Genomic DNA, 23,164 nt, shown 5'->3' on the forward strand with positions numbered 1-23,164 from the left:
AGCATGACAGAGTGATCTCCATCCTTGTCCTCGTCAACACTCACACCTATGTTAAGGAGAGAATCACTGACATGATGTCAGCTGGTTCTTTTGTGGCAGGGCTGAAATGCAGTGGAAATGTTTTTTTGTGATTCAGTTCATTTGCATGGCAAAGAGGGACTTTGCAATTCATCTGATCACTCTTCATAACATTCTGGAGTATATGCAAATTGCCATCATATAAACTGAGGCTGCAGACTTTGCAAATTAATATTTGAGTCATTCTCAAAACTTTTGTCCACGACTGTACAAGACACCTGTCTGATTAGCGCCTTTTCTGAGTGAACTAGTCCATTGTGGAGGCCGTGTAGATGGCACAGTCCGTCACTCTTAAGATGTGCTACTGAAATTGTATAGGGTTATGTTACAGAAGAACAATGGTGCAACACTAATACAAATAATATTATTTTATATCAAATGCTCTTTCTCCTGCATTGGATAGCACTCGCTGTCCGCAGCGCTGAAACATCAGTGCGCTGTTGAATTGCCGCCTTTTCCATGTTGCTAAGTGCATAATAGCAAAGTTAACCAGCATATTGGTGTTGAGAACAATGTGGCAGAGGGAGCAGCGGAGTTAGATGGGGTGGCGTATCGCTGTAGAACGCTGTGTGTAGCCATGCTCATTAAGTGTGCCTTGATTTCTAAATTAATCACAGACAGTGTCACCAGCAAAGCACCCCCACACCACCTCCTCCATGCTTCACGGTGGGAACCACACTACTCTGCGTCTCACAAAGACAGTTTCATCATAGCGCTTGATGGTTTTTGTGACTGCAATTTCTTGAAATATTCCACATTGACTGACCTTCATGTCTTAAAGTAATGATGGACTGTCGTTTGTCTTCGCTTATTTGAGCTGTTTTTGCCATAATATGGACTTGGTCTTTTATCAAATAGGGCTATCTTCTGTATACCACCCCTACCTTGTCACAACACAACAGATTGGCTCAAACGCATTAAGAAGGAAAGAAATTCCACAAATGAACTTTTAACAAGGCACACCTGTTAATTGAAATGCATTCCAGGTGACTACCTCATGAAGCTGGTTGAGAGAATGCCAAGACTGTGCAAAGCTGTCATCAAGGAAAAGGGTGGCTACTTCGAAGAATCTCAAATATAAAATATATAACACTTTACTTCCATTCCATATGTTCTATTTTATAATGTTGATGTTTTCACTATTATTCTACCATGTAGAAAATAGTAAAAAAACAAAACAACCTTGGAATGATTAGGTGTATCCAATCTTTTGACTGGTTTTGTATATCTACAGAAATAAGACAGATCCTGCTTCTGTTTGAGTGTTTGTTTAATAGCCTACTGATTCCGTGAGCACCAAGCCTAACGTAATGTTGGATAAACAATTTCACAAGTTTGTCTGTTTTTAATCTTTGCTATGCTGTAATTAAGGCTTTACACGGTTTTTTCATTAGAACAGCCTCTCTGTTATTACTTATAATTTATTTAGTGTTGTTGACACTGTTCCAAATGATCAGAAACATAATATTTATAATAATAACAAATAATAGCCCTCTTTTTTTTCTTAATGTCCTTCTTATTTTTATGATTACTATTGTTGTTATGATCATCATTATAATAATAAGTCACGTCGTTATCATTGCTCGGCTTATTATAGCAGCCTTGTATAACCACCAGGCCTAAGAGCGCATCCTGTTTAGTCTTGATACCGTACTTAGTCCTACATTTAAATTATTCTATAGGCTACTGTATCAATCATTAATTTGTTCATATCATCACAGAGCATTCGAGTCATTCATTATTTAAAATAAAATATTGAAGAGACCCTTGAGTAATTCGCGTACACAATGAATATTCAATTTCAGAAATTGCTTTCACGAATGAATGTGACAGTTTTTGGTCTTTGCTGTAATAAAGGCTTTACAAAAAAGCAAAACAACTTTACAACAGACTGTCTGGTATGCGTATGCTTTATTTATTGTTGTTTACATTGTTCCAAATGGTCAGAAAAATTATATTGTAATCTAAGAGCACCTGTTTGGCACACATAATTTGCACACAGGCCTTGCTCCTTCGTTTCCTTGATCGCCAGTATTTTCCATTACTACTCAAATGTATTCCATATATCCGACTTCCCCTTTACCTCCTGAGCAACCAGTAAACATTCCCCAGTTTCAAGTTTATTTGTCACGTCCTCTGCATCCATTTTGCTGTCACACGTGTTCGGAGTTTGTTATAACCACTGTAATGATGTGATTATGACATGCTATAGGTCAGGCCCTATTAGTCACGTGCAGCCAATGCATACATGTGTCCCGTAAAGAGAGCAAGGGCTGAGGGAATAGAAAATGTTTTTCCTAAACAAATTAGGGATTTAGATAACAGAGCTTTTCAGTCAGAAGAGTCTGAGCCTGGCCCGGCACAATGTTGGTTGGCATGTTATGGACCAGGGGACTTTCCCTAGATTCTTCCTACTCCACAGCGTGGGTTTGATGGAGTCACCACCTGGGGCTGTCGGCATGTCAATCCTTACTGCCTTGATCGCTGGCACAGTTAGAAGAGGTTACTGTGTGTGAGCGTGCCATGGTTTAAGCTTTCGGCCCACACAGTTGGCAGTGACTTCACGATACGATATTATCACGATACTTAAGTTCTGTATGTATTGTGATTCTCACGATTCTATATATATATATATATATATATAATATTGCGACTGGGATTTTATTGCGATTCCATGGTCCTAAATTATTACTCACTATATCTCTGTTGAGGGATGAGAGAATCGTGAGAAAATGACTTTTGATCAGTCAGGGAAATACAATTTCTGAAAACAAATTGGCATACTGTGGTTTTGGTGCAGGTACAGCCAACTAGCGCAAAAATAATATTGCGATATTGTCAATCTGATACTATATATTGTAAAAAAGAATACCCCGCACAGCCCCCGGCCTCATATTCCCAACCTGGCTGATGTCACACACACACACAAACCCATGGCTGCCCTTGTTAATGACATCACACACACACAAACCCTTGGCTGCCCTTGTTAATGACATCACACAAACACACACACACTGGCGGTTGAATTCCCTTTGTATCCATGCTGAAACTTGGCCTGGCCGCCCCATTCATAAAAGTGTACCTGCTGATCTGAGCGTCTGCCAATGCTCAGCTAGCCTCCACTTTGTGACCATGAAATACATCTGGTCCCTGATTCACTGTTCTCCCATGGTTAGGGTTGCAAAATTCCAGGAACTTTCAATAAATTCCATTGTTTTCCCGACATCCCAGTTGGAGGATTCCCTGAATCAGGGGGGAATAAGCAGGAAATCCAGAATCCTCCAACCAGGATTTCTGGAAAAGCAGGGAATTTATTGGAAGTGCCTGGAATTTTGCAACCCTAACCATGATCTTGCCTTCGGCAATGAAGAACTTTTAAAGTTTTTAGTTTGTTATTCATCTAATGTCATTTAGGCATTATACAGTTGTGGACTAATACAGTTGAAGTCAGAAATTTACACACACTTAGGTTGGAGTCATTAAAACTTTAAACTTGTTTTTCAACAACTCCACAGATTTATTGTTAAACTATAGTTTTGGCAAGTCGGTTAGGACATCTACTTTGTTCATGACACAAGTAATTTTTCCAACATTGTTTACAGACAGATTTGTTCACTTATTCACTGTATCACAATTCCAGTGGGTCAGAAGTTTACATACACTAAGTTGACTGTGCCTTTATAAACAGCTTGGAAAATTCCAGAAAATTATGTCATGGCTTGAGAAGCTTCTGATAGGCTAATTGAAGGTGTACCTGTGGATGTATTTCAAGGCCTACCTTCAAACTCAGTGCCACTTTGCTTGACATCATGGGAAAGTCAAAAGAAAACAATTGTAGACCTCCACAAGTCTGGTTCATCCTTGGGAGCATTTTCTAAACACCTGAAGGTACCACGTTCATCTGTACAAACAGTAGTATGCAAGTATGAACACCATGGGACCATGGAGCCGTCATACTTCTCAGGAAGGATACGTGTTCTGTCTCCTAGATATGGATGTACTTTGGTGCGAAAAGTGCAAATCAATCCCAGAACAGCAAAGGACCTTGTGAAGATACTGGAGGTACAAAATGATCTATATCCACAGTAAAACGAATCCTATATCGACATAACCTGAAAGACTGCTCAGCAAGGAAGAAGCCACTGCTCCAAAACCGCCATAAAAAAGCCTATGGTTTGCAACTGCCAAAATTCACCCAACTTATTGTGGGAAGATTGTGGAAGGCTACCCAAAACGTTTGACCAAAGTTAAAAATTTAAAGGCAATGCTACCAAATACTAATTGAGTGTATGTAAACTTCTGACCCACTGAGAATGTGATGAAAGAAATAAAAGCTGAAATAAATAATGAACTCTGCTATTAATCTGACATTTTACATTCTTAAAGTAAAGTGTTGATTCCTAACTGACCTAAGAAAGGGAATTTTTACTCAGATTAAATGTCAGTAATTGTGAAAAACTGAGTTTAAATGTATTTGGCTAAGGTGTATGTATACTTCCTACTTCAACTGTATATTGCCCCCCTTGCATCTTTCCTGGCATCCTTGCAAATTCCCTATTTCTTCTCAAATAATTTGAAATTGAAAATAACTTCAGGTCACCACACCTTGTTATTGGATTTTCAACATTGCAGAACCAATGTATTTTTGTAAAGTTTACCATTTTAATTTAGAAAGTAAATGGAAATGGCATGGACAAAATGATTGCCACCCCAGAGCTAGTACTTGGTTGCACAGCCTTTGGCCAATATAACTGCAGACGAATGCTTCTTGTTGCCGTCAATGAGCTTGCTGCACCATTCTACTGGCAACAGCAAACTGTTCTAATTTTTCAATGTTTGAGGGGTGCCCTCCACCAACTGCTGTTTTCAGATCTCACCATAGTTTATGGATGTGGTTCAGATCTGGAATTTTCACCGGCCACTCGAGAACCGTCCAGCGTTTCTTCTTCAACCATTCCAGGGTGCTTTTGATGTGTGTTTGAGGTCGGTGTCGTTCTGGAAGACCCATAACCTTCAGTATAGACCTAGTTTTTTGGACACTGGGTTGAACATTGCGCTACAAAACACCTTGATAACCTGCTGATTTCATGATGCCATGTGCACGTTCAATGTCCCCAGTACCAGAGGCAGCAAAGCAACCCCACAGCATTATCAAACCTCCCCATGTTTGATTATAGGGAGGGTGTTATTTTCATAGAATGCTTAATTTCAAAAGTGCAAGGGTGGCAATATATTTGTTCTCAACTGTATTCAGCGATTTAATGAGTCTTGTGAAATGGATTTATCCAAACTATAAACAAACTAGTTGTTGTAGAAACACACAGTCGGTCAGACAGTGGGATTATTTGTGTTGAAACTTGAGAAGAACACTCAGTGTCCCCTCTCTCTCTCTCTCTCTTTGGTTCCAATGGAAAGTTATGGCGTATCGCCCAATAGCGTAGCAGGGTTTGCCAAAGACTGTTGAAGGTACAAATATGAAGTCATTCCCTGAGTGTAGTTCACTACAATTTCCTATTGCTGTTCGGAAATGATGAACAGAGGGGTGGGAAGTTGCCATATAAAAACAACAACAGAACAAAAACACTAACTAAGTACAGAATGTATGTTTTCACGCAATGGTTTTCTGTTAAGGTGGACTGTGGGAGAACAACCTTCATGTCAAGGGGTTAGGTGCGTTGAAAAATAGGTTGTGCTCCATCAAGTCAAGGGACCGGAAAGGAGGGAGGCTGACCCGTAGCGGGTTTGATCCATTCAAATCCCTTTATTTTCCTCTTGGAAGTACCCAGGCTTGAGACGCTTGATAGATCTACCTTAAAAAAGACAGTGGGGTAGAAGAAGGAAAAAGAGTTGGATTTGTTTTCCGAACGCTAGTCACATTCTTGGGAGCGTCTTAACTTGCCTTTGCCAAAACAGGCTGGAACGGGGATGGGGGGAGGGAGAAGAGAAAAGTGAGGGAGGGTAGCGAAAGGGAGCTATAGGACAGGATTATAACCTTATTTACATCATGGCATTTCCACTCTTTTAACTGTATTTGTTCCTCCATCCACACTGTACATTAGACCTATTTACCGTAACTGCCCTGACTACCATTGTCTATGTAAACCCCTTTATATGGAGTGGCTGTGGATCTGAAATCTCTGGAACCCTCTTCCCAATAGCTAAAGGTTTAAAGCTTATGCACGTGTGAGATTCTCTACTGTACGCACAGTCTCTGCTCGTCTCATTCTGCTGCCCAGAGAACAAGCTACTCTGCTCAATCTCAGTGATGAATGGAGAAAGGTGTTTAATGGACTTGATCAAAGCTGACTCAATGTCTGAATGATCAAATAATTATAGAACCGAACATTACTGTCCTTTTTTCCCTACCATCCGACAACAACATAATAATAATAATAATATATGCCATTTAGCAGACGCTTTTATCCAAAGCGACTTACAGTCATGTGTGCATACATTCTACGTATGGGTGTGCCGCGAGGCAAAATCTGTGCTTTGATTGAACCAAAACGCAGTTATGCTACAGTGTTTTAACTCAATCTGCTCCAACATTCACTCACTGTCCAAAACTGCACTGTACTTCAAAACGACAGCATACATATAACTAAGAACATATAAATGTATATTTCAACGAAACTGATGGAGATCAAACTGCTGGCAAGCAGATACTGCATGGACGTTTCACCGGTAAATCTTGATGATTTAACATTCACCATCGACAGTGAGAAATGTGTGAAGGGAGGGTGACCACAAAAATGTGTCCGTAAAGTACAGGTAAAGAAACAAATGCCCAAAACATAATGTGGATCTTTAGCTCTGTGGAAGAGGGTGCGGGTCAGCCTCTGCCTTGTTTATAATCTCCACCCCTGTGGGTTGAACCCTACAACTATTATCTGTCACCCACTCCAGCCTGCTGTCTGATGCCCTCCCCCTGCACATCCCCCCTTCATATCAGTCCCAGTGGCTCTGTCTGTATCCCCCTCAGCCAGCTGCCCCTGTCTGTCTATCAAGTAAAAGGAAGTTGGTCCAAGATACTGATCTCATGTCAGTTTTAACCCCCCATCCCTTAATGTTTAAGGTTAGAATTCGGGATGTATAAGCTGATCCTGGATCTGTACACAAGAGCAAGATATAACCAGATCTTATTGTCTATCTACCCTACATACATTGACACCCCCTGACTAGGCACCCCTTCATATATAACCCCAACATATCTAACCCCTAGGCACCCTCTCTCTAACCCCCACACCGTCTCTGTTGTTTGGGATAAAAGGTCCCTTATTACTTCATGTGATTTGAGGCTCCGTTTTGCCTTGGGGGCCTTGCTGCAATGCTGTTGAAAAATGTGAAACAATTTGTGTACTGTTGCAGAGTGGTAGAAGAAACAGTTTCCTAAGGCTTTCGCTTATTTCTCTATTCATCACTGTTTTCAATAGTATAAAAGAAAAGAGGAAAACAGACAGACAGACAGACAGACAGACAGACAGACAGACAGACAGACAGACAGACAGAACATGGTGCCAAGTGTTCCTACCCTGCTCTGCATACTGTACCGAGGGAAGAGGCTCTGCAGCACGTCCCATATGCCCTTGTCACACACACACACACACACACACACACACACACACACACACACACACACACACACACACACACACACACACACACACACACACACACACACACACACACACACACACACACACTCAGCAACAATCAGCAGGGCATATCCTCTGAGTTCAAGGTTGGGTTTGCTTCCACAGTTCCCATCACAGAGTGAGAAAGGTTGGGGGACAGGGTGTGTGCGGATGTGGATGAGGTAATGTATGTGTGCTTGCAATACTCAATTGTCTCTGTAGTGCAATATATTACTATAGATTACCATATATCTGCTTGTGTGGGTGTGTGTGTGGTTAGCTGTGACCTATAATGACCACTAGAAAGTAATCAGGATAGTGTCAATGTGCCCTCCCAGCTGGACATCAAATACACCAGGCCAACTGATATACACACACACACACACACCGCTCTCTTTACTTTTCAACCTCACCAACTGGTCTTAGGTCAACTATGTGAATTCCTCATAATGGTTAGGGTCCCCAGTGGGAGTATAGAAATCCAACCCCAAGTCAGTTGTCAGGGGGTGAATGTTAATGGGGTGGCTTAGATATTACTGCACTGTTGGAGCTAGGACCACTTCGTTACACCCGCAGTAACATCTGCTAAATATGTGCATGTGACCAATACAATTTGATTTGATTGTGATTTGTTGTCTAACAAGTGGCAGGATCACTACGTTACCGTAGGGCTGTTGGGTTGATGTAGTGACGAGTCAGTAAAAAAAGAAAAGAAAAAAGGCATCTGTGTGTCTCTTTGCCAGGTGACTTGTTTACCTCATGACGGGCACGTTCAGGCTTAAGGCTATAGCGTAGGGAACAGTGATCCTATGTCCTCCTGCATAGTGTAATGCAACTGGAGTAGGCTGGGCAGTGTGTGTGTGTGTGTCTGGCACGTGGTTCAGGAGTCCACACACACACACACACACACACACACACACACACACACACACACACACACACACACACACACACACACACACACACACACACACACACACACACACACACACACACACACACACACACACACACACACACACACACACACACACACACACACAGGTTTTCTCTCTCTACCTTAAGGTGGTGATGACACTGAGATGTGCATACTTACACACTAATCTCAGTATAGTTTCTGAAATGACTGTCTCACCTGGTTCACCAACTACTTATCAGATAGAGTTCAGTGTGTCAAATCAGAGGGCCTGTTGTCCGGACCTCTGGCAGTCTCTATGGGGGTAGCAGAGGGTTCAATTCTCGGGCCGACTCCTTTCTCTGTATATATTAACGATGTCGCTCTTGCTGCGGGTGATTCCTTGATCCACCTCTACGCAGATGACACCATACTGTATACATCTTGCCCTTCTTTTGACACTGTGTTAACTAACCTCCAAATGACCTTCAATGCCATACAACACTCCTTCCGTGGCCTCCAACTGCTCTTAAATGCAAGTAAAACTAAATACATGCTCTTCAATCGATGGCTGCCCGCACCTGCCCGCCCGACTAGCATCACTACTCTGGACGGTTCTGATTTAGAATATGTGGACAACTACAAATACCTAGGTGTCTGGCTAGACTGTAAACTCTCCTTCCAGACTCATATTAAGCATCTCCAATCCAAAATTAAATCTAGTCAAAGCCTCCTTCACTCACGCGCCAAACATACCCTCGTAAAACTGACCATCTTACCGATCCTCGACTTCGGCGATGTCATTTACAAAATAGCCTCCACCACTCTACTCAGCAAACTGGATGCAGTCTATCACAGTGCCATCCGTTTTGTCACCAAAACCCCATATACCACTGCGACCTGTATGCTCTCGTCAGCTGGCCCTCGCACCATATTCGTTGCCAAACCCATTGGCTCCAGGTCATCTATAAGTCTTTGCTAGGTAAAGCTCCGCTTTATCTCAGCTCACTGGTCACCATAGCAACACCCACCGTTAGCACGCGCTCCATCAGGTATATCTCACTGGTCATCCCCAAATGCAACACCTCCTTTGGCTGCCTTTCCTTCCACATCTCTGCTGCCAATGACTGGAACGAATTGCAAAAATCACTGAAGTTGGAGACATATCTCCCTCACTAACTTTAAGCATCAGCTATCTGAGCAGCTTACCGATTGCTGCAGCTGTACACAGCCCATCTGTAAATAGCCTATTTAACTACCTACCTCATCCCCATATTGTTTTTATGGACTTTTTTGCTCTTTTGCACACCAGTACTTCTACTTGCACATCATAATCTGCATCATCTATCACTTCAGTGTTAATTTGCTAAATTGTAATTACTTCGCTACTTTGGCCTATTTATTGCCTTACCTCCTTACTCCATTTTCACACACTGTATATTGATTTTTCTATTGTGTTATTGACTGTACTTTTGTTTACTCCATGTGTAACTCTGGGTTGTTGTTTGTGTCACACTGCTTTGCTTTATCTTGGCCAGGTCACAGTTGTAAATGAGAACTTGTTCTCAACTGGCCTACCTGGTTAAATAAAGGTGAAATAAAAAATACAAAGTATGGTCTATAAAGCCCTTAGTAGTGGAGCCTCGTTGCATTGATTAACACCACTTTCACCAACTGCAATAAGGCCATGTGAGTCAGGGTGAATTATACACCAACTTGGAAAGGAGTCTTAGGAGACTTCCACTGATTGCACTGCTGCAGATCGAGCAACCGCAGTTCTTCAAGCTCCAAACAAGTCGACAGCCCTAGATCTCTCTGTCAAGTTCCTCTTTACAGTTCAACCTATTTCACCCCGTCACATCAACTACACATTAAACCTCAGACGTCCTTGATCTAAACTTCCCTCTCTTCCTCCATCAAGAGCTTCTTCTCCCTCTCTCTCCTCCTTTTTAACCGAGCTCAGCTCCTCCCTTTTGTCATTTTCTCCCCCAAATAAAGAACTGAGAGACGTCAATCAAATTGGTGGGAACTAAAAGACTAAATAAATAGAGGGATGTTTAATTGATACAGAGGCTGCCCCACGCGCCAACATCACAAGTTCACTCGTTTTTCTTTCTCATGCGTTTTAAAGTTGCCATTTTATAGTATGCCAATTAAAGTGCAGCTCGGGGAGCGAGCCCAGATTTCTCAAGCCCCAATTAAAAGTTGGAGGGTTGATTTGACAGGACAGGGAAACAGATCAGGCCATGTGAGTGAGAGTGACTGAAGAAATGGCTGGGCTCACATTGTTTAGAGATGTATTCAACACACAAACACACACACACGCACACATGCATATTGACGCCACACACACATACATTCACATTCCTTCACACTTCTCACATGCGCTGCTGCTACTCTCTGTTTATTATCTATGCATAGTCACTTTACCCCTACATACATGTACATATTACCTCAATTACTAACCCGTACCCCTGCACATCGACTCGGTACCAGTACCGCCTGTATAAAGCCTTGTTATTTTTTTCCTTGAATTTATTTAGCCAATTTCACTTACTTACTTTTTAAAAACTCTGCATTGCTGGTTAGGGGCTCGTAAGTAAGCATTTCAAGGTTATATTCGGCATGTATGAGACTGTCACGCCTGCTTCCGCTTCCCCTCTCTGATGCTTGAGGACGCCAGGCTGCCATTCATTACTCACACCTGTCACCATCATTACGCGCACCAGCGCTCACTGGACTTACCTGGACTCATTCACGCTGTTGATTGCCCCTACTATATCTGTTTGTTCCTCAGTTTGTTCCCCGTCAGCATTATTGTCGTCATGTCGTTTTGTTCCTCCCGCCCAGACCCTGTTCTTGTTTTGTTTGATGTCCATTTTCCATTAAATATTCACTCCCTTTACGTGTGATTTGATTATTCTCAAGTAATCATCCCCCACTTGACTCGATCCATACTGTAGCTGTCTGCACATTCAGTATATACCTATGTTTCTTGTTACATGTGCTAGTCACGCTTGCCAGACTCTCAGAGATACAGCGTCTGTGGCAAAAGATTATATGTGTATATACACGCACACATTTTCACTCACACTCACTCATGTAAGCACACAGCACACAAATGCAGTACAAGCGCAAAAAAATGCACACAAACACACAAAACAACCCACCTCACTCACACACATACACACACACACACACACACTTGCATAAGCCACCTGAAACCCTTAAAGTGGAACTGACAGCATTTTAGCAAGATGAAATCTTTTTAAAATCTCTTCATATACACCCCCAGGAAGAATGTGACACCTGTGGGTTTTTTTTTTGGGGGGGTTCTGACGAGTGAGCACTTACATATAGTCGGTTCCATAAAGCAATAGAATGTTTGGGAATTACATAAAATTCTATAGGAATATAAAGTTGGAAAACGGCTGTGCGTTTGGACAATTCATAGAAATGACAGTAAACAGAACTGAATAAAAACGTGTCTACACAGCCAATCAGAGCTACAGTTGGCCTATTATGCAAACAAGATGAGCTTAAATTTAACAAAGGAACGTAAGATTAACCCTCTCAAACTTTTTCAGCTAGTTGGCCATCACAATTGCACTGATAAACGATGGAGAATAGTAGCCTGCTCGTCCTTCTGCAGTTTGCCTACCAATGCATGCTGGTCCCAACGCACGTTTTGACAGTTGAATGGGAACTTGCCTGTGTAACGGATGTGAAACGGCTAGTTTAGTTAGCGGTGGTGCAGCACTAAATAGCGTTTCAATCGGTGACGTCACTTGCTCTGAGACCTTGAAGTAGTAGTTCCCCTTACTCTGCAAGAGCCGCGGCTTTTGTGGAGCGATGGGTAATGATGCTTCGAGGGTGACTGTTGTTGATGTGTGCAGAGGGTCCCTGGTTCGCGCCCGGGTATGGGCGAGGGGACGGTCTAAAGTTATACTGTTACACCTGCCTGCTAAATACATTTGATTGACAACTAACAGATATGATAACTGTGGATAACAGTCGTTAAAGTTCAGCATAGCTAGCTAGCGAGAAAAATGATTCACATTTCTTGCTTGCTAACTGAATTACACCTGTCTCTCCAGCTGTAGCCACTGAAAAACAATATGAGGAGAAATAAGTTGCATTTTCGGGACAGATATAGCCCATTTATTTTTACCAAAAAACGTGCAAAATCTGAAATATCAAATCTACATAAGTAATCAGACCCTTCACTCAGTACTTTCTTGAAGCATCTTTGGCAGCGGTTACAGCCTTGAGGCTTCTTGGGTGCAAGCTTGGCACACCTGTATTTGGAGAGTTTCTCCCATTCTTCTCTGTAGATCCTCTCAAGCTCTGTCAGGTTGGATGGGGAGTGTCGCTGTACAGCTATTTCCAGGTCTCTCCAGAGATGTTAGATCGGGTTCAAGTCCGGGCTCTGTCTGGGCCACTGAAGTGCATTCAGAGACTTGTCCCGAAGCCACTCCTGTGTTGTCTTGGCTGTGTGCTTAGGGTCGTTATCCTGTTGGAAGGTGAACCTTCAACCCAGTCTGAGGTCCTGAGCCCAGCCTAAAACCCCAAAAAGCAAGCAATGCCAATGTAGAAGCACAGTGGCTAGGAAAAACTCCCTAAAAAGGCAGGAACCTAGGAAGAAACCTAGAGAGGAACCAGGCTCTGAGGGCTGGCCAGTCCTCTTCTGGCTGTGCCGGGTGGAGATTATAACAGTACTAGTCTCCTAGTCCCTGCCACTGAAAAACATCCCCACAGCATGATGCTGCCATCACAATGCTTCACTGTAGGGATGGTGCCAGGTTTCCTCCAGATGTGACGCTTGGCATTCAGGCCAAAGTGTTCGATCTTGGTTTTATCAGACCAGAGAATCTTGTTTTTCATGGTGTGTGAGTCTTTAGGTGCCTTTTGGCAAACTCCAAGTGGGATTTCATGTACCTTTTACTGAGCAGTGGCTTCCGTCTGGCCACTCTACCATAAAGGCCTGATTAATGGAGTACTGCAGAGATGATCCTTCTGGAGGTTTCTTCCATCAACACAGAGGAACTCTAAAGCTCTGTCAGAGTGACAATCCCCTGATTGCTCAGTTTGGCTGTGCGACCAGCTTTAGAAAGAGTCTTGGTGGTTCCAAACTTCTTCCATTGAAGAATTCTTGGAGACCTTGAATGCTGCATAAATGTTGTGCCTCGACACAATCCTGTCTAGGCGCTCTACGAAGAATTCCTTTGACCTCATGGCTTGGTTTTTGCTCTGACATGCACTGTTAACTGTGGGACCTTATGTAGACAGGTGTGTGCCTTTCCAAATCATGTCCAATCAATTGAATTTACCACAGGTGGACTCCAATCAAGTTGTAGAAACATCTCAAGGATGATTAATGGAAACAGGATGCACCTGAGCTCAATGTCGAGTCTCATAGCAAAGTGTCTGAATGCTTATGCAAATAAGGTATTTATGTTTTTTATTTTTAATACATTTGCTAAGATTTCTAAAAAACCTAGTTTCGCTTTGACATTATGGAGTATTGTGTGTACATTTTTATTTGTTTAAATCCATTTTAGAATAAGGCTGTAAGGTAACAAAATGTGGAAGAAGGCAAATGGTCTGAAAAGTTTTCGAAGGCACTGTATGCACACAGGATGCTTTGTATAGCATTTTAACATATTAAAACAAAAGAATAGATAAATACTATTTGTCCAGCCTTTGCTGCTGTGCTTGCAGATAGATGCCCATAATATGTTCCAACCCTAATCAAAAAGTATTTAATAACTCCAAATAACAAAATCAGAGCTATAGGTTATTGTAACATTTAAACTTAAAACATGATTTGCCTTTATTTGCAACGGCATGGGTCACTGGTGCGGTTGAATGCAGCATTGCTGTGTGGCGCACTCAAAATGTCTTGTAGTTGAGTAGACAGCCTAGGCTACTGCTCAAATGTTGCTGTAATAGGCCTATATGTTTCTCATTGGATGGAGTTTTGTTTCAGGTTTTGTTTTTTGGTTATTCATTGTCAAGCTTTAAAAACCAAAGCCAGACTGCACGTTTTTAGTAGCTTGTGCGAGCTAGGATTGTAGCTTGTGTCTGTACACTTTCCCTCTGCTGCGTGCTGTAAACGGGACACATAGAAGCAGCGCAATTGAAGTTGAATTCACAGATGAGAGCACATCAGACTGTCATTTTATAAAGTAGGTGACTCAACTGTTGACTCCTTTATACTCAGGCCTTGTATTTGACATGTGCGCCAGCATATTAGCCATGTTATGACTTAGTTATTACAGTTGTACATTTTTTCCCAAAATATTGATATATATGTTCCAGACCAGCTGTGATTTACAACCTGATAGCAATATGTTTTGGACAACCAAGAAATGTCTTGGTGAATTATATAAATCATTCAGTGTACTGCATACATCTATTCTGCCAACAAGTCCTTACAGTACATCATGGAATTTTGAGTCAAACATAAACTATTTTTAAAACCAGTTATAAAGTTGGTTTTGTAGCACGAACGAGGAATTTGATATTTTTGACTGATATGATTGTCTGTTTGTCTTGTCTGTATTGTACTGCAAAGTAGGTCAACCGCTGTCCGTTCCACCTTAAATGTATTATTCAGTGTTTTCTTTTCCCTTTTCCTGTTATTGGTTTGTAAGCCCTAAAAACTAAGTTCATTTTCTCTCCTCAGGCCAACCAACTGTGATCTAATTAAAGTTCCCTATTTACCTCTGTCTCCCTCTCCCTCTGTTCCCATTCTCTCCTGTTTCCCTTCTCTCTCCTTTACTGCACTTCCAGAGGAAAGTATATATTTACTGTGTGCTGTACTCTGTCTTTTGAAAGCCTCTCCCCGTGCTCCATCTTGCTTTTCCTCTTGACTACCATAATTTTATCCTCTCTCTCTCTCTCTCTCTCTCTCTCTCTCTCTCTCTCTCTCTCTCTCTCTCTCTCTCTCTCTCTCTCTCTCTCTCTCTCTCTCTCTCTCTCTCTCTTAGGAACCCTATATGATAATAAAACATGCTTTAGTAGGGGTGGGCTGTTTGATAGTCTGTATGGGGTTGACCTTGGCTATAGGGAGACGGCATACGCATGGATATCTGAGTAGGTGCAGGCAAGGCCACAGCACTGATGACATCGCACATAGACAGAAGAACATTTATCTATCTAATCTAATCTATTGGAGATTTTAAATCATTCTTGAACTTCAAGATGTGGTTGCTTTGTTTTTCTCCATTTGACTGTAACACAATGAGTCCCTTTAGCCTCTGTCTGTTTTATTGCCGCGGACAAATTGTTCCAATGGGCACATGCAGAAGCAGCACAGGGATAGCTCTGTCAATGGTTTTCTTGTGATAGTCCTTCTGGTGAATGTGTGTCATTACTGTCCTATCCAGCTTTTTATCACAATTTGTCCTCACATTTGTGGTTTAGGGTCGAGGAGACTACATGACTATGCAGTGCACGTGTGTTGCGCTGGATTCCGTGTGTGTGTCTGTCAGCGTGTGTGTTTCTCGTGTTAGCAGCTCTGAACCAGCACATGCCGTGTGAGGTGATAGGCCAGCTGAGCTCTTATATTTGTTCTTATTAACAGTCCACCGTAGTATTACAAGAACCACTGCATCACATTATGGTACGTTGGACTAGAATGCCTTGAAATGTCCTTGAACTCGCTGTAGAATATGAAATATATATTATGTCCACGGGGGTCTGGCTAGTCCTGCATCCCACCTCTGCACGATAACCTTGATAATAAATGGCTAGATAGACCGCTGTATTATGGTCAGCTATTAGCGTTATCTATCAGGGTCAGGACATCACTGTAGGAGGCCGACCACTTCTCCAACATACACCCCTCCCCTTTTCCCCCCATGATGCTGTGCGGCTGGTATGCGTTCGTCTCAAGTTCCTCTTATCACGGAGCGTGTTCAAGCTGTAAATAGATTGAGAGAGGCTGTTAATGCCGCGGTTCAACATTTGTTTAACATGGTAGATGGTGAAGTTGGCTAGTAAAACTCACACCTGTGCATCAGTCGACATCTTGTAAATCGTTAAGTGTGACACGGAGGCTGGGGTTGCGTACACACGCCTTGATTCATGGGTTTTGGGCTTTTGACCTCGAAAATGACATGACAACCCAGCTTTAAAGCAGTCAACGTGCTGTGAAACAGAACACAGTAAGCTTGGTGAAGCAATGTAGTCCATTGCACCGTTGACATCGCAGCATTTCGACTCGCACTATTATGTGGCAATTACGCGGTGCCACTGTTAAATTAGCGATTGCTGACAACAATCTCGTGCTCGCAATCGTTCCATCCCTCTGTTTGGGATTGGAAAGGCGTTGAACGAGGGATTAGGGGAGGAAGAATAGAGCTGAGGAAAGAGCGGTCTAAAAGGTTGAATAGGTCGCTTGTGTGTGTGTGTATATGTAAATGTGTGTGTGTGTGTGTGTGTTTCTTGGAAAGCCCTGTCGTCGTGTGGCCAGGAGTCAGGGGTCACGCATGTTAGGCCAACGTGTCAGACCTTCTCACATGAAGCGTTTGGAAAGGTTGCAGAAACAATGTGGCCAATGCAACATATGGAAGACCACTCTCTGGCAAGTCTGTTATGGTCTGAACCCTACGGAAACACGAGGACATGTCATCTCAAATCATGGTAGTTCTTGTCCGTTCTGTTTAGGTACAGGAGGGAGACAGAGAAAAAGGAACGAGAATCCTTGTTGAGTAACATGGTTGGCACTAAAACAAAATTCGTATCCACTGTTGTTGATTGGCAGTCAATGATATTCCCTCTGTTCTATTCTCGCTTCTCTCCCATGACAATGACCTATCCCCTCTAATGCTAACGGAATGTGCGCTTTAAGCTAAGCTAACGGAATGTATACATTAAGCCAAGCTAACGGAATGTATACATTTAGCCAAGCTAACGGAATGTATACATTTAGCCAAGCTAACGGAATGTATATATTTAGCCAAGCTAACGGAATGTATACATTTAGCCAAGCTAAATGTATACATGGAGGTCATACTAACCAAACGTATGGAAGTCGCTTACTGTATATGGAAGTCATGCTAACTGATTGTTTATGTGGAGTTCTTGCTAACTGAATATATCCTATTCTCTCATTGATAGATCTTGTCCGGTCCAGTCCATTCGTCAGTCCTAGGGCCAGCACAGGGGGGTCGCTCCGGAGGCTAGAGCCCGCCCGGACCGGGACCCTGTGATGTCGCACTGACTGACCCCCCTACCTGCGAATGACCAGCGAGCGTCCGAGGGTGGGGCCCGCCTCAGTCTCGCATGATTGGCTGTTGGATGGAATTAAGGTGAATGGAACACATGCCCAAGGAGCAGGACCCTAGCCTATCAGAGGGAGAAGAGAAACGGTGAGTCCTGCCCCCCACTTCCTGGTCTCAACCATACAGGCTATAACCCTGCTGCTAACATCACACAGTGCATAGGGATCACATGGTCTTATGGGTTAGGGGTCTTCTGGGGAAGGTGTAGAATTACTGGGTTTTACCCTTTTGTTTTGAAAGTCTGCTCTCTGCTCCCTCTCTCGCTGTGCTTCTCTTTCTTTTCTCTCATCCATCTCTCTTCCCTCTTTCTCTCTCTCTCTTCCCTTTCTCCCTCTTTTCTTGCTCTTCGTTCTCTCCCTCTCTTTCCTCTCTCCCTCTTTCTCTCTTTCCTCTCCCTCTTTCTCTCACTTTCCTCTCTCTTTCTCGCCCTTCCCTCTCCCTCTTTCTCTCTCTTTCTCTCTTTCCTCTCGCCCTCTCTTTCCCTCTCTTTCCTCTCTCCCTCTCTTTCTCGCTCTTTCCTCTTTCCCTCTCTTTCCTCTTTGTCTACTGCCTGCAAGTTGAAACAGAACAGCTCAAAAAAAGTGATCTCGTTTTCGAAGAAACCTAAAAACTAGTCCTCCAGGTTTCCCGACCCTGAACACGTGTGAGTGTGTAACTTACTAACTGCACTGCTCGGAGCCAGTCCACCAGACACGAACACAGGTCGTTCCCTTGTCATCATTCATTAGAACACAACATCAGTGAAATGGAAGCTCCTCTGTCTCAACCAGTCAGGCTGTGTCAGAGTGGAACGAGGACTTTTATCAAAGAGCAACCTCCTCCTGCTCAAAGAGCACAACTATCAGTCAGTCTGATTTGCCTCGGAGCGATTGGAGAGAGAGAGAGAGAGGAGACGAGAAGTGAGAGAGGAGAGAGAGAGGGAGGGAGAGAGAGAGAGAGGAAGAGAGAGAGCAATATGGGGGTTGGGGAAGAGAGAGAGAGAGAGAGAGAGAGAGAGAGAGAGAGAGAGAGAGAGAGAGAGAGAGAGAGAGAGAGAGAGAGAGAGAGAGAGAGAGAGAGAGAGAGAGAGAGAGAGAGAGAGAGAGAGAGAGAGAGAGAGAGAGAGAGAGAAGAGCAATATGGGGGTTGGGGAAGAGAGAGAGAGAGAGAGAGAGAGATCAGCCTGGCTAGGGTAGAATGATACCACATTCTGGTAGCATAGCCTATAGTTTTATATGGTTGATAGTGGTGGTGTTTGTGTTCTGTTACAGTGGTACGTGTGTCTACATTATTTATGCATACTGATGTGTGTTTGAGAGCGGTTGCATACAGTACGTGCATCAAAGTCTGTGTTTGCGTGCGTCCGTGAGCTTGTGTGGGTGTTTATTTGCTTGTGCTTGCCCTTGTGTGTGTATGCTACGTTGTGCTTGTGTGTGTTGTGTGTCGTGGTTGTGACACGTGGGCCACGGAGAGGGTCTCCGGCTCCCTGGAATGCTGTGTCAAATTCCCCGGCGCTGAGCCCTTTGGCATATTACCCAGGCGCAAATGAAAGGAAAGCCACAGGAGCCGGACAAAATTTCTCAGCCGCGATGGACCCCTGTCAGTAGATTAGCAGTTGGGCTTGTGTGTGCGTGCGTGCGTGCGTGCGTGTAGTGAAGGTTCAGGGCTAAATTAAGCCTGCTGTCGCTGTGTTAATCAAAGACGGGGAGGAATTAAAGAGCTTGATCCTAATTTGGACTGTTTGCTAATCACATTGGAGTTGATTGAACTGTTTGATACTGTAGTGAATGTGATTAAAGCTCTCCTTCACTGTGTTGTCCTTGCGAACCTTTTGAAGTGAAACTGAGGATAGTTGAACCAAATGACAGATGTATACATTTGTTTCCTTACCTTGAAAGCAGTCTGTGAACAAGGAAATGACTTTAGCCTAGCAACTGTGGATTGCAGTCACTCCTGCTGTTCAGGTAAGGCAACAAATATCTGAATACGCAACTTTGCTGAACTGTCCCTTTTAACGTCACTGTTCGGAGGAGAGTAGATGAAGGTAATACAGGGCTGGTGTAGGGAAGTCTCCCGCTTCTTCTCTTGCACTTGCTCGAGGCAGGAATCAAACGAGAGACGCACAGTAATTTCATGTGCTGTGGTTGCGGATGGTAGCAAATGGCTTCGCACCAGCTTTCTTTGTTTCCTTAGTGTTCTCAACCTTGCCATTCTACTTATGTAGGCAATGGTTTGCCGAGCGCTATTTGGCAACGCCGTTGTCGATGTCGTTGTGGCAACGAAGTCACTGCATTTGGATGATCAAATCTGTTCTAATTGCTGATAAGATGGCGGAAATGGAAGTGGTGTAGTGAACAGAGACGGGCTGGATTATTCTCTGACAGCTGTTGTGCCCATATCCGTTATCAAACGGGCACGCACACGCTCATCCTCTCTATTCAGATAAGGTTTGCAGTGTGAAACCGACAGGCTTCACTATCGAATGAGAGATCCGTACAAACAGGGTATTTATTTTCCCTTTCTGACATTGTACGCGTTTTATTTTGACTTCTTGAATTTCTCCACCCTCTGTGACTCTTAATTACATTTCCATACCAAACAATGCCATTTCTGTCATGCAATTGCGGTCACTGCTCACTGGGCACACGCTGGTTGAACCAACGTGGAATAGACGATTTTGCTTTCCCTTCCTCTCGTGACATCAATATTGCTTTTACGACTTCCTTGTGTCATATGGAGGATGAATAGCAGTGGATGTGATATGCCCAGCTTCATTATGAAACCGTATGAGAAGCAACAATGCCTGTAGTACACTATTGTCATCTTGTTACGCATTCATTGGACAATGTTTTGATTTCCTTTTGGCAGGGACCTCTATCACAGCCAGAAGTATAATTGCTTGTAATTACTGACCTGAGAAAGAGAGAGAGAGAGAGAGAGAGGTGTGTGTGTGCATGGCTCTAATTTCTATCTCTGATTTCACTGGCATTATTTGTAAATAACCTGTCTAGCAAACAAGACTTTACACGCCTGAAATCTGATGCAAATCTGGTTTTAGTATGCGCAATTCACTGGGAACAATAAGCTACTGTGTAGTACTGGACCTAAATGTAGGGCCCAACATCCTGCATAGGCTGGTGGGGTATAGATTGAAGTCAGGCTTCTATTAAAGGTACACGACTTGTTTACTTTAGTATTTCAGTCCCTGAAGACTTGAGTCACATGATAGGGCTACTTCATAAAAAGACATCTGAGCCAGTTTAAAGGGGTCCGTCAATGTAATGTCTTTGATATTTCTGCATTCGAGCATTGACGATTTCTGTTTTGCCTCGTAAATGTTGGGTCGTCGACAATTAGCTACGTTTCTAAATCTCTTTAAGTAAGTCGCCCTCATTTCAAGTCATTGCGCTTTCGGCTCTGTTGCTGAAGTACAGAAATAGACCCATGGAACCCGCCTTGTGGTCAGAGCCTGCCTGACAGCTACCTGTTAGTTGCCATATCAACCCACCATCAATCATCCCAAAACCCGTTGTCAAACCCTCAGGTGGAGAGGCTGTCCCACGTCCAATCAGAGAGCAGGGGCGGGGCTAGAGGGAGAGCGAGAGAGAAGGGGTTTATTTAGAGAAATGAGAGAGAGAGAGAGAGTATTTTCAGAGCTGAAACATGGCTGGCAGCAGGTTCACTGTACAGTAGATGTCTCTCCAATTTGCCAGCTGTTTGAGAGGCCAGCCACTCTTTTGACAATGCATATTCTACACTCACACTGCGTTATAAGGTCAGAAATGTTTTTTTCATGTTTTGGACTGTCACTTTTTGTTTTGCAGGTTAATTGCACTGTACCTGTGTTGTTGTTTTTGAGGGATGGTACATTGCTACAGTAATGTTGCTTGCTTTGATTTTTGAACAGAAAATCAAACCTTGGGGAATCAAATCTTAGGGAATCAAACTTTGATTTTGCTATCTGATTCACACAACTATGTGCTGGCACTTGTAAGATCACATTGCAGTTAAAACGTTTTTTTTTATTTTTATGAATTATTCCTGTTGTACAGTATGTTTCTGCAAAAGCACTATGTGCTGTAATTCCCCAGCAGTGTGGCACAGTTTAAAACCTGCTCGGCCGCCAACTCCTTACATAATTGTAACCAAATGAAGCATTGTTTTCATAAGATAGGGGCACTTCAAAAAGCTTCCCTTTAGCTCTGCGACGTACCATACGTATATACAAATTCACACACAAAATGTTTCCTCAGCTTCTGGCGTTGGGTATTAGCTAACCTAATGTAGCAGGTCCTGACGAGAAGGAAAAAAAACTGTCGGGGGAGGTTCTCTGTTGAACCAATCCAGTAAATGTGGAGGAGGAGTTAGGATGGAGTGTCACCTTATTAACGTCCGACAATGGAAGTCACTTCACAGGCTTCATTTCCATTTCCCCTGTTTCCGACCCACAGAGGGTGGATATTATGCCCGGGACGATACCAGTTTCGCGATACTTAGTTTCACAGAGGAGATGGACCATGGTGGGTCACATGACTCAGGTCAAGCCGGCTGAGCGCATGCTGGGTTTTTGGGGGCTACGGGCTTCGTCATTGGTCTGTCCGTCCGTAGGCCCGGGACGATACCAGTATTGTGATACTCGTTAGTATTGTGGCAAGGAAACAAAACACAAAGCGGATTTAACTTCTTTAGGAAAACCGCACTAATGTTGAAAACAATGTTGTCATCCAGTCACATGTATTTATTTTCCAAGCTATAGCTCTCAGTATTTTAATTACAGCAGGTTTCTAAAGAAACCAAATAGTTTGTCTGATTTGTGAGTTCATTTTTGCCATGTACCAAGTATCTCAATATTTTTTCCATCACGGCACTTGTGGGTATTAGCCTACACTGCAACCAAGCAAACTGCAAATGGCTCCTTGAATTGAGTTCCTAAAAGCCACTTGGCCTCCCTCCATTTGAGTGTGAAAAAATTGTTGTTTTTTGTTGTTGTGGTGAAAAGCAGTGCACAGATTAGGTTTTTCCTTCTATTTCACTCTCGCCTCAGCAGAAGACTTGAGCTGTGTCTGAAGCTCTGAAGGCATCTTTTTATAGCTGGCACAACAAAGAGTTGAGAGGGGGCTGGACGCTAGGTTTAGACTAGCCACTTCTGAGGGCTCCGGCTAGGGTGTTCAGCTTATTCATCTCTGTCGGGTCGGCTGTGATGGTGGAGGTTGTGTTTTCATTCAAGTTATTTCTGAATTGATTGCCTGTGAGGGTGATTTAGATATGGAGGCTTGGCAGGCGGCAGT

General features: G+C 43.2%; 1 protein-coding gene across 4 annotated transcripts in view; it reads left to right on the plus strand.

The window, feature by feature from the left end:
• Window positions 1–23,164, plus strand: part of LOC118367135 (thyroid hormone receptor alpha-B) — a 160,343-nt gene that overhangs the window by 107,640 nt on the left and 29,539 nt on the right. For 2 of the 4 annotated variants that reach the window (XM_035750224.2, XM_035750233.2), the window contains one exon: window positions 17,734–17,984. In XM_035750224.2, coding sequence (XP_035606117.1) covers window positions 17,929–17,984 — 56 coding nt within the window. In that variant the 5' untranslated portion in view covers window positions 17,734–17,928. Of the gene's footprint in view, window positions 1–17,733; window positions 17,985–19,024; window positions 20,381–20,794; window positions 21,652–23,164 lie in introns of those variants that run through there. The other 2 variants (XM_035750242.2, XM_035750216.2) reach the window with 2 other exon arrangements.

This window comes from Oncorhynchus keta, chromosome 3 (genome assembly GCF_023373465.1).
Source record: "Oncorhynchus keta strain PuntledgeMale-10-30-2019 chromosome 3, Oket_V2, whole genome shotgun sequence".
Lineage (NCBI taxonomy): Eukaryota > Metazoa > Chordata > Actinopteri > Salmoniformes > Salmonidae > Oncorhynchus > Oncorhynchus keta.